The sequence below is a fragment of the Gymnoscopelus microlampas genome (genome assembly GCF_963454915.1).
Source record: "Gymnoscopelus microlampas genome assembly, chromosome: 18".
Classification (NCBI taxonomy): Eukaryota; Metazoa; Chordata; class Actinopteri; order Myctophiformes; family Myctophidae; genus Gymnoscopelus; species Gymnoscopelus microlampas.
The window spans coordinates 9687265-9704721 of NC_139955.1; the positions used below are offsets into that span (position 1 = coordinate 9687265).

The window sequence follows — 17457 nt, forward strand, 5'->3', positions numbered from 1 at the left end:
GGCTCTACACTCCCTTTGGTGAATCACACGTGAATTTGTGCTTAGAGAAAATACACACCTCTTTAGTCACTATATTTACAAACAGCTTAGTGAATGAGGCCCAATGTATTTTTGTTTATTATGTCTACATAAATTTGTGACAAACTGACAATCCTGATCTTGTAAAAAATGGCCAATCGGCCAACCCCAAATATCGGTTATGCTCCAACACACACACACACACACACACACACACACACACCTAAGCTCTCATGACTAATACAATGGCCGGGTCGTCATTACGCTCGTCCGACACCTACCCTGATCCACTGCCTCCGACGATAGCCACCTTCTTCCCGGCAGGCACCTCGAAGGACACCCCGTTCAGGACCTTCTGGCCTTCGAGGTACTCGAAGTAGACGTCCTCAAAGCGGATTGTGGCGTCCTGCGGCATGATCGTCAGCGCTGGAGCCAGATCCTTCTCCTGCAACCAATCAACGCCAGTGTGTTTATTAATGTCACACAAATACTATGGGACAGAAGTCCTGAGCTGAGCGTGCTCCACTGTCAGTGGATTAAGAGAAGGAGAGACGGGTGACTCTAAACAAACAGTCTATAGAAACAAACACATTTCATGTATGCACTCAGTACTTGCACTCAATACTCTGGGACCTTGATTTCCAAATGAAATGCAACTTTCATCTGAAAAGTAAAGTTCCTTGTGTAAAAGGAGCCCCAACCAAGTATTGAGTGCATAAGTGAAAATACCTTTCAGAAGGTCATTTATGTATATTAAATAATGTTTTTGATATACTAATAGTTTGAATGGTTTTTGGAGTTTCATGAGCTGTATGCCATAATCATCAAGATTAAAGCAAAAAAAGGCTTTAAATATTTCACTTTGAAGTTTATGTGTAATGAATCTAGAATAAATGAAAGTTTCACTTTTTTAATTACAATACCGTAAGGAAATTCACTTTTTCACGACATCCACATTTTCTATAATGGACTATGTACCTCCATATCGATATTGTAGCATACTAGAGTCGTTCACTTTGCAGTGCCACCTTACAGGCACCTCACAGTGTGAGAGAGAGTTTTGTGCTCTCCTAAATCCACGGCAGGCTTTGAAAGTACCCACTTCAGAAAGAGGTGACGTGCATCACCTCTCCAATGACCAAAACCCACTATGGAAGCCGTCGAACTGGTGCGATCTGACGGCATCCTAGAATTTATAGGTAGGATGTGATGTCATGCGTGATGTCATGCTGTCGTGAGATTACGTCACACTGGCGTGATGTCAGATTACGTCACACTGGCTACATACGTACATACTGACAACCGACATGGCGCAGGATTCAAATTGTATATATATACTAGAAGTTCGGGCCGCGTACTTTGCAGTGCGCCATGTCTGGCGTTGTATCTCCAGCCGTTGTGGCTTTGGTGAAGTTGTCGTCATTGTGGTGGAGAGAGTTCTTGTGGTGGAGAGAGTTCCTTGTATAGATTATTACTATTTATCACTATGGAAGCCGTCGAACTGGTGCGATCTGACGGCATCCTAGAATTTATAGGTAGGATGTGATGTCATGTGATGTCATGCTGTCGTGAGATTACGTCACACTGGCGTTGTCATCGTGATGTCAGATTACGTCACACCGTCACACTGGCGTCGCATACGGACAACCGACATGGCGCAGGATTCAAATTGTATATATAGATAGATGTATACTGTATATATACTGTATTGTGATAACATTTCAAAAGGGGAAAATTGCTGATCTACAAGCTCTCAATGCTTCGATATGCAACAGGCATATCGAATCGATGCATTCGATATTTCTACAAAAGCAAAAGTTTTGAAAATATAAAATAAGGTTTAAGGAATTCAAACCAGGAAAAGACAATACTCATGCCATGTCATGATATATTATGATATCCAAACTCACAGACAATATCTAGTCTCATATCACAATATCGCCATATTGCCCAGCCCCAGTACGATGCAACTTCATCCAACATATGGTACTGTTGTGGTTATTAAATAGGTCCATACAAAATGTTTCTATCCTACATATGGTTGCTGTCGGGCAGAAACCTTGTATCTCCATATTTCAACATTTTATTATTCGTAAATTAATTCCCTATACTTCATCATAATACATTGTCACACAAAAGCAAACAAAAAAGCTTACGCTTGCAATATCAGTTATTTCTTGCTACTTTCACATTATTTTTAAGTGAAAGTGCTTAAGTATATCTGTGGGTTTCATAAGTACAAGTATTAACAAGAGTTTGTGACTGAATAATAACATCCAATACATACAGTAGGATGCATAGGATCACATTTCCCGAAACGTCACAGGTCTGGACATACAAGGTTTCCACCGACAGAGACGATATACTGTCTTTCGTGGACGTGGAGGAAATCGATAACTGTGAATACAAATAACTGGTCTTCGGCCAAGGCCAGCAGAGTAAAAGCTTCTATGCTGCTCTACACTAGCTAATAGCACCATAATCACCCTCGACCCCCCCCCCCCGGCCACTGAATAGAGACCATAACACATGGTCCATTAGTATAAACAGATGCTAATTTTACAAGCCCCCAAAATGGACAGGGGGGGGGGGGGAGACTACTAGGCCAAAATAACATTTTATTATTATTTTTGCTGAGCAAAAATGAAGGCAGGAAAGGCCAACATAATAGGCCAACCTGTTTAGAAAAATTATTTGGGGGCGGGGGGGGGGGGGGGATTAATGGCTTCCTGCTGAGAAACGCGACGACAGGAGGCTTTACTGATGAGTGAAGATAAGTGGGCGGATTCATGTCTCCTATAGAAATTATAGGTTGGGAGACGGGAATGGAATTCATACTGGTCGGAACGTTTGCACTTAAGCGTACTTTGTGTGACGCAAAAGGGGCGGTCTTTGCCCCTTAAAAAAGTGAATAAAAAAACTAAACGCTGGCAGGCGGCCTCGCTGATGACAACCCAGTTATTACAACATTAAAAGGAAACACATTTTTTGTGACAAATGAACTGACTAAAGCTGAAGAAATTACGGGGTTTGGGGATCAATTGATTCATACATTTATTTATTCAATGTTCATTGACATGCTTGCATGCTTTTGGGTGCCATGCCATGATTTGAACCCATTAACACTTAGCACTGTGTACTCCATTGTACAACGAATACAAAAAAATAGCTAATCAACAAGCTCACTATGTGTTCTGTGCACTGTAAAAACTAAATATAATATATTACACTATATATATTATATATAGTGTAGCGACCCCGAGAAAGATCCGGCCGTCCTCCTCCAAGGGAGCTAGCTTTCTTGGCGTTGCTTGTTACATGCCGGTCGCGAAACGTTACATTGGTGTCAGAAGCGGTTGAGGACCGGTGGAGTGTGCCCTTGCGTGAGGGAAGTGAGGGACTCGAGCAGTGAACTGACTAGCGCGAGGGCGCGCTCCAGAAAGGAGGGGGTAGTATAGCGACCCCGCGAAAGACCCGGCCGTAACTTGCTAGCTCTCTCGGCGTTGCTTGTTACCTGCCGGTCTGCAGAGCTGGAGACCGGGTTCGATTCCAGCTCGGGGTGCGAAACGTTACAATATATAATTGGGACCATTTTTTTTACAATGTCTACCAGGTTTTTACAGAGAGATCGTGCAATATTGGTGTGCAAAGAGCCACCATTGACGCTTTGCGTCAGGCCATCAGGTTACCTTGATCTTGGTGTCCACACTGAGCAGGGTGAAGAGTGTTTGCATGTCGATGAGCGCCTGTCTGGTCTCTCTGTACACGGTACCCAGGAAGTTGAGAGGAAGCGAGAGCTGAAACAGCAAGCCGTTCACCATCACCAGGTCTCCCACCGTCATGTTGCCTAAACACAGCACACGGTAAACACCTTGTCAACGGACGGCGATTTTATGTCCCCATTAGCGCTGCTAATTTATCATTTTATTGGCGATTATTTCAATGATTATGTTTTAAAAAAACGTCCCCAAGCAAAAAAAAGAAAATCACAATTATCTTTTCTCCAATATGTTAATTTCTCATTCATCTGTAATAAATCTTGTTATTTTCCCGATTTATGTGATTATCTGGCATTTTATCTGGTTATACGATTGAGAATCGTTGATCTGGGCTGCTGTCATGTCATGTACCTGCCACGATGCCCTGGCTGGCCATCACCATGATGGATGCGAGGCCCACAGAGAAGATGGCGCTCTGTCCAAAGTTAAGCAGGGCCAGCGTTGTTGTGGTCTTCAGAGAAGCACTCTCGTACGTCTGCAGGTAACCATCGTACTTCTCCGCTTCATACCTCTCATTGTTGAAATACTGAGACGGAAAAAGAAGATGCAAAGATTGTGAAGGAGAGGAGAAATGGGATTTATAAAATTAAACTTTGGTAGAGGTTTTGGTAGTGTAGGCCCCTGCCATGGTGTAACTCCAAATATTGGAGTCACAATATGCTACAATATTGCTTTGTTGATTACATTGACTAACATTGCATTGAAAAGTGAGAAGTCTCACTTCTCATACACAATGAACACAAAGTGGATTCTGCCAATGCATAAAAAAATGTTTCTGTTCATAATGATTGATAGAAGGTACCATCATCATTTGTTACATTTGTAATAACAAACATGGTGAGTCTGGGTTTCTTTTAAATTTTACCTCTGCAAAGGGAGCCTTTACAAAACGTTGTGTTGTACATCCTTATATAAACGGGAACCCCTCGGTCAACAGCAGTCAAGGACAGTACAATGCTAGTTTGATTGTCACGTTATGCAGTTGCCTCTATCTCACATGCACTCTCCTCTGCCTGTAGCAGTCTGCTCAAACAATGACGTGACAATGAGCACGGGGCAGTTCGCAAGAATGATGCAACAAACTTGATATGTACTTTTAGCATTAACGACTTACATGCCATCCGAGGGGAAAAAAAGATAAATCTACAACTTCAAAAGTCCAAGTCCTTAAGTCTTATAATGCTAGAAGACATGTCCTGAATATAGAATCTGTTGCCAACGTGTAGGAGGGGATGGAAAAGAAGAAAGTAGAGAGAAAGAAAGAGTGTTGATTCTCTATTCTCTCCCAGGTAGAACTGGTCCATGGTTGCACTGCTATAATTACAAGGATATCAGGTGGTTGCTGGTGTTGTCTTTTCCTGGTTTAAATCACTTCAACCGTATTCTATACTTACACAAATGTTCCAACATAGCAAAAATAGCCTTTTTAGTCTACAATGAGTGAGCCTGTAGATCGGATATTTTAGCTATGTTTGACAATTTTGTAAATCTATTTTCAATATCTACATTATAAAAGGTATTTGGAAAAAAGATATATACTGCGATTTTATCCATATCACCCGCCGGCCGTACATGACCGCTCCTAAACTAAACTAAGCAGCATTACCTAATAGCCCTGTTTGTTTAGTGTCTACTATTATTCCTACGCTCTGGTTAAGTGGGCGATTCACTACTGTAGCCAAAAGGCAAACGCTTCAGCTACATCTGCAGCCGTAGATTTGATTTGCATACAGCGATGGGAGATGCAGGGAATAGGAGACGGAGGGAAGTAGCACGCGGAGCGGAGGACAGACAGACAGACGGAGCCGAGCACTGTTCAGGTTTCTCATCCAGCCCCTTTGTAAAAGTGGAACGGATTTCTGAGTGGGCGGAGTGGCTAATTACATATGCACACTCAAGTCTCACAGTGATGCTAAATCCAGCCGGCGCTGAGCCTGACACAGATGACACAAAGTAACACACATAACAAAAACATGAAGGAAAGACGTGGGACCATTGAACACTGTGGCACAAGAAAATGTTTTGTGTAACAAAACATAGATCTGGGAGAGCAGAAAAAGCTACTTAAAGCTGCAATCCATTTATATCCTATGCAGGATTCAAATCTGGACTGAGGTCTGACATTTCTACTGCTGAGCTAAGACAGAAGACGCGCTTGGGCAAGGGTGATATTGACCACACTTTGAGCTTCAGGCAGTACCACATGTCAAAAAGTAACAGTCCTACCAGAACACAGGGTCTACAGTGAATGTCTCAATGGAAGGGTACGGAGACAACCTCCAACCACTGCAGATGTACTAGTTCTATTGTATTATCATACTCTATCATTACAGATTAATAATGTTTTTAATTATGTGCGACAGGTGACCCAGAGATTGGATTTATATTTAAAAATTGTAAGAAAACAGTGCAATAGGTAGAGTAGGCCTCATTGTTTACGTTCCTGTCCTCATGAGAGGACAGATTTCACACAAATCAGCCATGTCCCCTTCAGACAAATACCTGTAGTCCAAATCTGAAATTAGACCACGACTTGTTTACAAGTAAACCAGACCATGACCCAATGACATTTAAGTATAACAAGAACAAAAGTGACTGTTTCAGAGTGAGAAAAGACGGGGGGAGAGAGAGAGACAGACAGACAGAGAGAGAGAGAGAGAGAGATGGGCCTTCTCTGAGCAAATTAATTAAAATACAAATCGTGCCAGAGGTAATCATGCTAATGAAACACGGCATTATCACACAAGAACAAATATTTGCTCTCACATCTACGTGCTTTGCTGTGATGGGGGTGAGGGGGCGGGGGGGGGTGAGGTGCGGGAAGTGTGATGCGAGGTGCGGGGTGGGGTGGAAGAGGAGGTGGTCTCACCTTAACGGTCTCATAGTTGAGGAGGGAGTCGATGGCTGCGTTCCCCGCCTCGTTGTCCGCTTTGTTCATCTCCACCCGGAAACGAGTCCTGTGTAAGATGGAGGCCGGTCACATGACACATACCCGCCTAACAGAAGCTAAACCTGCTAACCAGTGGAAATAAGCGATGGTGAGTCAATGTTCTTACCTCCATTGAGTGACTAGGATGGTGAAGGCTGTGTACGCCGATAACGTTCCCACAGTCACAGCCGCAAACTGTCCACCGCATTTATAATACTGTAGAGCAAGATAAAACACAGTTATTAAAATAAGGATACAGCTTGCCATAACCACTTTCAACCTGCATGGCGTCCCATTAACAAATCTAAATGGTTCGAAATATTACAAAAATGTGCAGATCTACAAGCTACTTTTGCGATATGACTAAGTGCAAAATAAGGCTTAAAGAGACACTTTTTAGACAGTCTGTTTGAGGCTTACCAATGAACATCCTGGCATTTTCTTATGCTCTGCATATCTCGAAAACCATGAATATACAGTTTCATAACTAAAATCTGGTCTTCAGACAAATTCACTGAGAACAGGTTTGGCGCAGAGCACGCTACTCAGATGAGGAGTGACACCATGTCACACAGAGCTCAATAATAAATGAATGACAAAGTATGCAGGGACCTTGAGTGAAACAAAACAAACTGCCCCATAATGAGGAAGTGACTGGCTTGTTTGTTTTGGTCACAGTGCATTTGGTGGATGTTCTCTGTGGATACTCAAATTCCGGACGATCAAAATGTATGCATAATTCATAGGATATGGAATACTAAATGAGGGCAAAGACGGAACAAAGAAAAGGGTACTGTAAATCTCCTTTAGGGATGGTTCTTTTTGGAGGAGAAACGTCAAGCCATTAAATTCTGATCAGGCACCTGAGATCAGCGTCACACGGTATTACAACAGCACATTCTCTCCTTTCACCCATTTCACTATCAAATTGAGTGTTACAAATGGAGGGGAAAATACAAGAACTAATCGCGCTAATGCTTTAGCTATTTGGGCAATGGGCTCTGACCTCATTACAGGGAAGCTGACATTATTATGGTCCTAAGTAGGATAATAGCAGCAAGCCATAGAGGATCCACGCTCCTGGTTCCCGCCAAGGAGGAGGGCATCTGTTCAGGGCAAACCAGTACCACCAGTACACAGGAATACATTAACCCATTCAATCTGGGAACGCATCGGTGTCATTTTAGATCTTTGGCTATTAAACAAATAGCAGATATACAAGCTCATAGAGTGCCGCGCAATGAGCGTCTAGATATGCTATTTTTGAAAAATCTTGAACATTTGTGCAAATCTTTGAATATATATATTTTTTCAAGCAAACATCTTTAACTCAAATCTTTGCTTCTGGGGGTCCCAGGAGCAAAATACACTGCTCAAAATAATTAAGGGAACACTTTGATCCCTTAATTCTTTTGAGCAGTTGTTGTTAGCTGTATGTACACAGTTCATGAAAACTCAAAATAATTAAGGTATCAAAGTGTTCCCTACATTTCTTTGAGCAGTATATTTTGATTCTACAAATGTCTGAACAAACTTATGTTGCTATATCAGTGGTGTTCGAACTTTTTCATGTCAAGGACCCCCGAAATTATGTTTTAGGCCGCCAACACCCAACAAGATATGTTGTTCCAGGGACCCCCAGAAGCAACGATTTGAGTTAAAAATGTTGTTTAAAAAATATATAAGTATTCAAAGATTTGCACAAATGTTCAAGATTTAAAAAAAATAGCAGATCTACAAGCTCGTAGCGCTGCACTCGGTGCCGCGCTATGAGCTTGTAGATCTGCTATTTTTGAATATCCAAAATATAGCTCAAATCTAAAATGACACAGATGCGTTCCCGGATTGAATGGATTAAGCTGTTACCAAGCTGTGGGATTCATCATTGAGTCTAATGGGTTCCACGCTGCCACCAAAACTTCTCTGGCATTGGCTTTCTATTTAGGATGCAAATGAGACCACGTCCCACAACTCGTTTTCCACACAATCTGCTCTGAAAACAAAACGCACCACGGAGAGGGAACATGAGCCAACAGGAGGGCTACAAACAGGATTGGTACTCGGCTGGCAAATCTGTGGATGTTTTAGTCAATTTGAGACGCTGAACTGTGCGGATTGATGGCAAATCGTTCCAGCGTAACACAATACCGGTACCGTCTGAACATGGGAGTCTGATCCTACAATACCCAGAAAGCATTGGTCTATTGGCCCCTAGTGGCTTAGGAGAGAATGGCTGTAGTATTTGATGTGTGTGGTGCTTTCAATGGACCCTTCGCTAAGCCCCACCCACTCCACTCTGTGACTGGTGGTGCGGAGTTAGTCACACCCAGGCCTGGCAGCGCCTGGCAAACTTTGCTTCTCACCCATTGACTTGCATGTTAAATGATGGCTTTTCCCCTTAAAATAATCGATAATTTCAGCAGCAATAGCTTCAAAATCTCTTCTAAATCTAGTCAACAAGGCCTGCAGTAGGCTGTGCACTGGACAAATGTGCATGACATTATTTCAATGAACTAAAAACACGGGAAATGTTAAAGGGAGTAATAGCCATGGATACACGACGGTCGACTGTCTCGACCGTCATGGATGAACTTCAACCTGGTGTTTGCACTTTCTCCATTTACGGCCCGTACATCTACAGAAACGTTCATATTTCAAATATAAAGTGCTTATCCCATGGCCACGGATGTTACATTTATGTACGGGTTCTCAAAAGTACCCGTATCATCCGTATTGTTCAATGAAAAGCATTTTAATCTGATCGTCGGCCATTTTCTCCATATGCGTTCAACTAAGCGACCCTATCGGTTGGTAGGTGTATTGCACTCTGATACATTATAACTCTATGAGAAAATGGCCACCGATCGGATTAAAATGCTTTTTATTGAACAACACAGAATATACGGGTACTTTTGAGAGTCCCGTGCATAATTTTAACATCCATGGCCATAGCATAAGCAATTTATATTTGAAATCTGAACGTTTATATAGATGTACGGACCGTAAATGGAGAAAGTGCAAACACCAGGTTGAAGTTCATCCATGACTGTAACAGGAGTTTTCATGTACCGCAGGGTAAGACTACAGTAGCAGTTAATAAATAGACGAACAAATGAATGAATATACTTTAGCGTGCGGAATTCGAAACAGGCAGCGCTGTGATTCTGAATTTTGTTACGATTACGGTGATTAGTATCATTGACACCACCTGGGCGAGTGAGTCATGTAACTTTCTCAACGTTAAGCTGTGTATGTGTTCAACAACACAGGCACAGCCATAGCCTTCCAGTTTAAACGCAGATTTCAGCTTGGGAAAAGAACCCTCCAGTTGTGGGTAAGTGGAATCTGTTGCTGGTTCAAAGTCACCATTGCGTTATTGTGGTATTCCTGTTCTTGCTATTATGTTGCAAATGAGGAATAAGGCTGAAAACCCGATATCATTCCAATAGTATTCCTTTAGCCACTTTCAAACTGGAGTTTACATTTTCCAAAAACATATATATATATTTTTTAAATAGTCAGGTACGTTAATCAGCAACCACAGAGGCATTTTCAATAAGAGAGCCACCAAACACAACAACCAAGCCATCTCCATTTTTTATAAAAAAGGTAATAATTCTACAGTATATAATTCTTAGGGTTTTGCTCACCAGGATGGTACTGACGAGGCCCATCTCAAAGACGGTGGGTCCCAGGTTGAAGACCAGGGCGCTGAGGACGAAGGAGATGCCTCGCGTCCCGCGGTCGATGGCCTTGGACAGCGCGCCCGTCTGCCGGCTCAGGTGGAAGCCCAGGTCCAGGTTGTGCAGGTGGAGGAACACGTTCCTGGCGATCCTGCGGATGGAGCTCTGTGCCACCTTGCCGAACACAGCGTTCCTCAGCTCATTGAAGAGGGCTGAGCCCGCCCGTGACACACCATCTGAGAGAGAGAGAGACAGAGACAGAGAGAAAGAGGCAGACAGAGAGAGAGAGATGGAGAGAGTGAGAGAGAGGGCAATTGACAGACAGAGATAAAGAGAGAGAGAGAGAGATAAAGAGAGAGAGAGAGAGAGTTTAGGACATCTGCTGCGAAAAGCAATAAGGTTCAAAAAGAGCAAGAATGGAAGCTGAGGAAGAGACCATCATTTATCTTCATCTCAAGCCTTTTTTTTAACCCATTCAATCCGGGAAAGCATGTCATTTTAGATTTTAGCTATAACCATTATTTCATACTTTGACTATTCAAAAATAGCGTGCTACGAGCTTGTAAATCTGCAATTTTTGACTCATCATTGATTTTTGCAACCCCTTTTTTCACCCGGTGCCAATTCTCTTAAGTGATCCTGGGCGCTACACTCCCGCCACCAGCCTAGGGAGGCCAGGGGCGAGCTCATGCCTCCTTCAATGCATGAGAGCCAACTGACCTTCTTGTCACCTGACAGGGGGGAGTTTCCCCGGTTGGACGTAGCGCGTCGAAGGAACACGTTATTCCAACCAGTTCCTTTCCCCTCCATCAGGCGCCCCGGCTGTCATGGGGGAGGCGGTATAGCGACCAGGATTTCTACATGTTTTTGTGAGGGTATTAACTACCCTGTCCCTGAGAGACACAGGGAGAACATGCAAACTCCACACAGAGAGGCCCAACCCCACCTAGGGTATGGGCGCTGATGACGCGGAGGAGAGGACACGCCTCCAGCGCCCACAGCGTCCCCGGCGGAATTCGAACCCAGGACCTTCTAGCTGTGAGGCGACAGCGCTACCGACTGCGCTACCGTACCCCCAATGACTCATCATTGTTGAACACCTTAAACTCAAATCTTTGCTTCTGGGGATTCTACAAATGTCTTCTAAATCCTAACAGTTTTTTGTTTTTTTACTTCTGTTGCTATAATCAGTGGTTCTCAAACTTGTTCATGTCAAGGACCCCCAAAATGATTATGTATTTGGCCGCCGACCCCCAGCTAAATATTTTGTTCCAGGCACCCCCCAGAAGCAAAAATTTGAGTTAAAAATGATCGTTAAAAGTAAAGATTTGCACAAATTTTTCAAAAATAGCAGATCTACAAGAGCTTGTAGATCTGCCGTTTTTGAATAGCCAAAAGTATAGAATAATGGTGAAAGCTAAAAAAGAATCTAAAATGACACGGATGCGTTCCCGGATTGAACGGGTTAAAGACACAGCAGGGAACGCGGGAATACAGACAGACAGACCTGTGGCATGTCGTGCGTTTTTCAGATGTAATCGAGTATCGAGGGAGCGGGGAGAGAGAGGACCCGGGCACAGGGGTCGATGAGGCCAGTCAAGCGCTCTTAATTGAAGGCTAGTAAAAAAGATGGCGGCGGGACGGATCGTTCACATCCTCCCTCTGTGTGTGCTCCAACCAAAGCCCTGCAGCGGCGGCGGCGGCAGCAGCAGCAGCAGAGCGGGAGCAGCAGAGCAGTTCCCCAGGCCGCGCTAATTACAGAGCAGGATGCTGTGTGAAGCCTCGCTGCTGCTATGGCAGGCCCGGGGGGGGGGGGGGGGGGGGGGGGGGGAGGGAGTATTGTATTACTATACTTGCGAGGACGAAATGTCCCCACAAGTACATAGGCGTGCAGCGATTTATCATAAGTCGATTAAAATCGATTCAAACCGGTGACAATTTAAATCGATGTAATAAAAAAATGTATCGCGATGCAAACAGCAGAGGGCGCGTAAAAAAAAAAGGAGAAAATACAGGATCTTTATAAGAGAATTGATAACAACAAAAGAGTCTGAAAGAGTTTGTCCTTTTCTACTGTATTGAAAAGAGGATAAGACAAAACACAGTATTGTAAGAAAACTAAAAGAAGAAAATACTGGATTTGAGTAAGAGAAATATATATATATTTTTCAAGATTTTTCGGTCACTTTGTCTGGAAAATAATTTTGTATTTAACCACTTAAACCCCATATGGGTAACCGGAGTCCCTCAGGGCTCAATACTAGTGTATTTTCAGTGTTCTGTTATTGTGGGGAAAGCTTTTGCTGAAAATAGCGGAGGAGAGGAGAGGACTAAGTAAGAAAACAAATGTTCTATGGTTGGAAAAACATGTTTATGGATACGTTTACAATTAGAAAAAGGATTCAGGTTGTGGTTGAGGTTTAGGATTAAGACATTTAGAAGTTTAGGGATTAGGGATAGAGTTATGCCCGATTTACACTTAGTTGCACGTTAAAGTCGAGCACCTACAGATCGTTGAGTGGAGTACCTACAAAAATAGCTGATCTACAAGCCCACAAAGCGTTTTCTTTTTTGTAATGGCACTCCTAAATGTCTAAAAATGTTGATGTCCTCACACGTATAGTAATACAGACCTGTGTGTGTGTGTTTGAGCTGAATACAAGACGAGGGGGAGGAGGTTTTAATAAGAGTGCTGGGGAGACAGAAATGAGTCCAGTTGTCAATGAACCAGCCTCATTTCACAGCGGCACTTGTCTCCACCTTAAGGCGATTTATAATTTGTCGTACGGCGGGGACGCGCGCCAGAAATAGTTTATCTACGAGCCGCGTCGAGAGCTTGAATATCAGTTATTTCCGCCGTTGTACAATGAGATATCGATTATAATAGTTTCCAAACTGACCTGAAGAAGATCCTGTGAGGATCGAAACGTACATTTTTCTAATTTTTCTAAAGTGATTCTCTACCATAGTCAGTGCGGGCTCTACCTCTCTAAATGTTTTTGGCCTAGTAAACACTGTCAATGTGTGTGTAATTAGGTATGCTTTGAAGAGAGAGGGCATAAACAATACACGCTACATCACCGTCTTCTCCTTATTAGTTCAGTTTAAAAAAAGAAAGTTATCTTAAATTAGCCCATTTAATGAGCTAATTCAACAACCGTGAGAACTTCAGCTCGGCGGGATGCAAAAGTCAGTCATCATCTCGTTCTAAAACAGACTCCTTCTCATGAAGCCATATCCAAACAGATGGCCGGCATGACTGTTACGAATGAATAACAGCGGAGTGTTTGAATGAGACATGGCCGTCCTGCGGCTTCGCAGAGACCGCACGGCTGTCCGTTGGCGAGCCAAAGGCGGGGGTAATAATAATAGCACCGTCCTCGGCGGCCCTCGTGAGCCTGTAATGTGGCGTTAAATAGGAAGCGTTCGTCTAATGAAACAACGTGTCCACATCTGACAAGGTAGGATGAGCACTGAACTACCTTTTAGGCCGATTTATACCCGACACTACAGACCCCACGCTACAAGGGTTGCAAGCGTCTCAGAAATGGGGAAGAGAACTCGTTTCATTCCTATACTCTTCATTCTAAATTGTACCCAGTCTGCAGTTCCATTCCTGTGCCCCAATTATTCCACCACAGGCAGCATTAGCGTGCAGGACCTAAGTGGACTCATTAAAATAAGTGGCTACAGGGGCAAGTGTACAGAGCATCTGAAGCCGATCTCACTCGAGGCCAGAGTGACTCGCACGTTGAGCGCCGTGTTCGTGTTATTTGAATGATTTCTGCTCTCCCTCATCAGCGCCTTGGTGGGAACACTCTGATCAGCGACGAGCTACAACTGACCCCTGACCAGCCTTGTGTTCCCACAGTCCTCTGGTACGGGAGAGAAGGGGGGGGGGGGTATGGACAAGAAGAGCGAGGACCAGAGAGGAGATACCAAATAAACAAAGCCTAGCAAAGCTTTAAGAAAAAAGGGCTGCCAATTCCCCTCATTAACCACATTAACCCTGGTGTGTTTGTAGGCGAGAATTCTTTAGAAATAGCCATGGCCTATATACTACGGTAATTTAATACAAGTCGTATGACGGTGTTGCACAGCGAATAATAGCCAATCGCCAAGTTTACAATGCTCGCGTTGTGTTGTGATCTACGGCCATTTCCAACGTATGGCGGTGTTAGGCTAAGGTGGTAAATTCCACTAGAGCGGGAGTGTGTGTGTGTGTGTGTGTGTGTGTGTGTGTGTGTGTGTGTGTGTGTGTGTGTGTGTGTGTGTGTGTGTGTGTGTGTGTGTCTGAATCCAAGCCTGACTACTAGAAGACACTTAAAAGTACATTAAAGATGTCTGCCCCGCAGCTGAACAGATGCATCCAGTGGCTCGGGCTCTCGCCCCGGAGCGCACAGGTGAGGCCAGTCACAAGTTATCACGATACACCAGGGGACCATCTGGAGGCACAGAAGGAAGGGGGAGGGGGACGTCATGCAAATAACGACGAGGGAAGAACAGGCAGTTCGAGGAGTGGCGTTGATATGAATGCGTTGGAGAGAAGAAAAAAAAAAGGTCAGCCTGTAGATAATAGGCAGTCCCACGGTCTCCCCACTGATGAGCACGGCACCTGCCAGCCCCTAACGCCCGGTCTCACACTCACAGCCAATCAGCACGGCTGTTGCCATGGTAGCCACGGTGCTTGGCGCGTCATTCAGGTTCAGCATGTGTCCCGACATCTGGTTGAGCTCGTCCACCGCATACTTAAACATGAAGGGTACCACCACATTGGTCATCTGGGGAGGGGGAGAGAGGGACAGAGAAATAAAGAGACAGCACTGTTCAAACTGTTTCAAATGCCAGATCTCAGCATGTTTATTTTCAGCTCAGTCCCGTCTTCTGTGTCATAATAGCAGGGGTTCCCAAACTTTTCCATGCCAAGGACCCCTCATGTCTGCGGCCCCCTGTTGCAAAATAGCTTATACATATATATATTTTTTTAAAACAGAAATAATTAAAATAACCAATTTACAAGCTCACAATGCGTCGTAATGACACACGTCGTGAGCTAATAGATCTATATATTTTTTATTTACGATGACATGCTCAAAAAAAAAACTTTTTTTATATTCCTGATAGCCCGACTTTGAAACCCTGCGTCATATACAGTATGTGACACCATATTCTATAAAAACCCAATAAAATGTAAAAAAAATGCTTTAAAGCTGGAATCAGTGGCTCTCTGCTGTTGCTTCGCATTAACTCAACATTTTTTATACATTCAGAGGTTCGTGTGTGTGTGTGTGTGGGTGTGTGTGCGTGTGTGTGCTTGTGTGTGCATGCGTGCCAGGGCTGTGTCGGCGCCGTGTAGAGGTGGCTGATGCATCCTGCTAATGGAAGTGAGATGGTTATTAGGGCTAATTAAAAGAGCAGGGACAGCTGTGTGACGAGGGCTGGGAGGTTGTGCTGCACATTAGGACAGCCAGAGAACACTGTAGCACGCTGCTGGAAAGCATTTTCATTTGGAAGCCACTTTCAGCTGAACCTTTCAACCCGTAACACGCTGGAACACGCCGCTTCTTCAGTTCCTTGACTCCACTTCTCCTCGTTTTCTTGTGTTCTTCTCCTTTTCTTCACATGAAGGATGTTTTAGTTTTGATTAAAAAGAAGAAATACCCCTTGTGGAGCTGCTGGAGTAAATCCAACTCCACTTAATGGAACTCCATTTCGTTGCTGTCGCGGAGAAACCTAGTATCTCACCATTTCAACTTTTTATGTTTTTTTTGTAAATCAATGTCTTACTTCATAATACAAGAGTATCACACAGAAGTAGTGAAAATATCAAATCTACAAGCACACAATGCGGTTATTTTCACTATTAAAATAATAATAAAAAACGAACCGTTTTGGACATCCGCCCAACAGCAATGATTTAATACTGTAAAAGACACAGCTCCAGGGTTCCCACTCTCACCCTTCCACATCGTGCCTCAGACAATAGCAGCCCTCAGACTCCCCACCCCCCCCAAAGAGAAAACTAAAATCTGCTACTTTGCAACCAAGACAACAGAACACGACACAAAAATAGACTATTATCACCAGACCAAAACATGTCCTCAATTCTACCGCCAATACAGTATATACGTGATAAGGAGAAATGTGCAGCATGTTATCCACTACAAGCGACACTGGGGGATTATCTCCACAGTGTCACTCTGCACCTGGAGATGTGACATCTGGTGTAATGGAGAGATAGATTGTGTGGAGATGTAGTGGTGAAGGACTGAACGCCTTTAGGCTAACATGGAATTAAGACTAGTATTTACAGTATGTCACTCAGGATATGGTCAGACTAACCTTGCATCACCACCAGACTTTCCACGCGGCAGAAAGCCTCGTTTTTGTCTGATGAAGCGTGATCCAGTCTAGGGCAGGAATTGCCCTACTAATATCGGTATCCGGTTGGGATATGTGTGTATGTACTGTATATGTTTGTGGCAATGTTATTGTTCCCCCGCATGAATGCATTGAATGCATCAAGTGTCACCAGTCACTATGGACATATACCAAATGAAGTATGCCAAGAAAAACGTTCAGAGGTTTATTGGTAGGCCCTACTGGTATGACACCCCTGGTTTCTGAGGGAATTATTTTCTGGGAGCACAGGGTATATCCGTATCTGACGATTCTCTCTACACCGGATCAAAAAACTGCGAAATGAGCCAGAAATCCCATTTCTGGCCTAACCAGATAGGAATCAGATTAATTTGTCTGAACAGCTGAAAAACACATGGAAACAGGTTTTGCAAATCAGATTTGAACCATATTACTAGGGCTTTGTTCAGACTGCAGATACATGTGATTTATTGATCAAATACTGACGCACTGTATATTGCAAGCGATCTGATTTGTGTATTCAGACCTATCTGCATTGGTTGCTGTGGTAACAACGTAAAGACATAGGTGTGATTAAGTAACTTATACCGGCGTAGAACAAAGTTGTACCTAGCAGGTTTTTAGCTGCGGGTCTTGCACCAATAACCAATTTTATTCAAAAAAGACT

The 17457-nt window shown here is 43.6% G+C and overlaps 1 protein-coding gene across 2 annotated transcripts in view; it reads right to left on the minus strand.

The window, feature by feature from the left end:
- The window catches only part of abcb7 (ATP-binding cassette, sub-family B (MDR/TAP), member 7), a 45335-nt gene that overhangs the window by 17286 nt on the left and 10592 nt on the right, over window positions 1–17457 (minus strand). For both annotated transcript variants that reach the window (XM_084085868.1, XM_084085867.1), the window contains exons 5-11: window positions 15058–15190; window positions 10377–10645; window positions 6854–6942; window positions 6667–6754; window positions 4149–4323; window positions 3708–3865; window positions 300–463 (exon numbers count right to left, since the gene is read on the minus strand). In XM_084085868.1, the coding sequence (XP_083941994.1) occupies window positions 300–463; window positions 3708–3865; window positions 4149–4323; window positions 6667–6754; window positions 6854–6942; window positions 10377–10645; window positions 15058–15190 (1076 nt within the window). The remainder of the gene's footprint in view (window positions 1–299; window positions 464–3707; window positions 3866–4148; window positions 4324–6666; window positions 6755–6853; window positions 6943–10376; window positions 10646–15057; window positions 15191–17457) is intronic.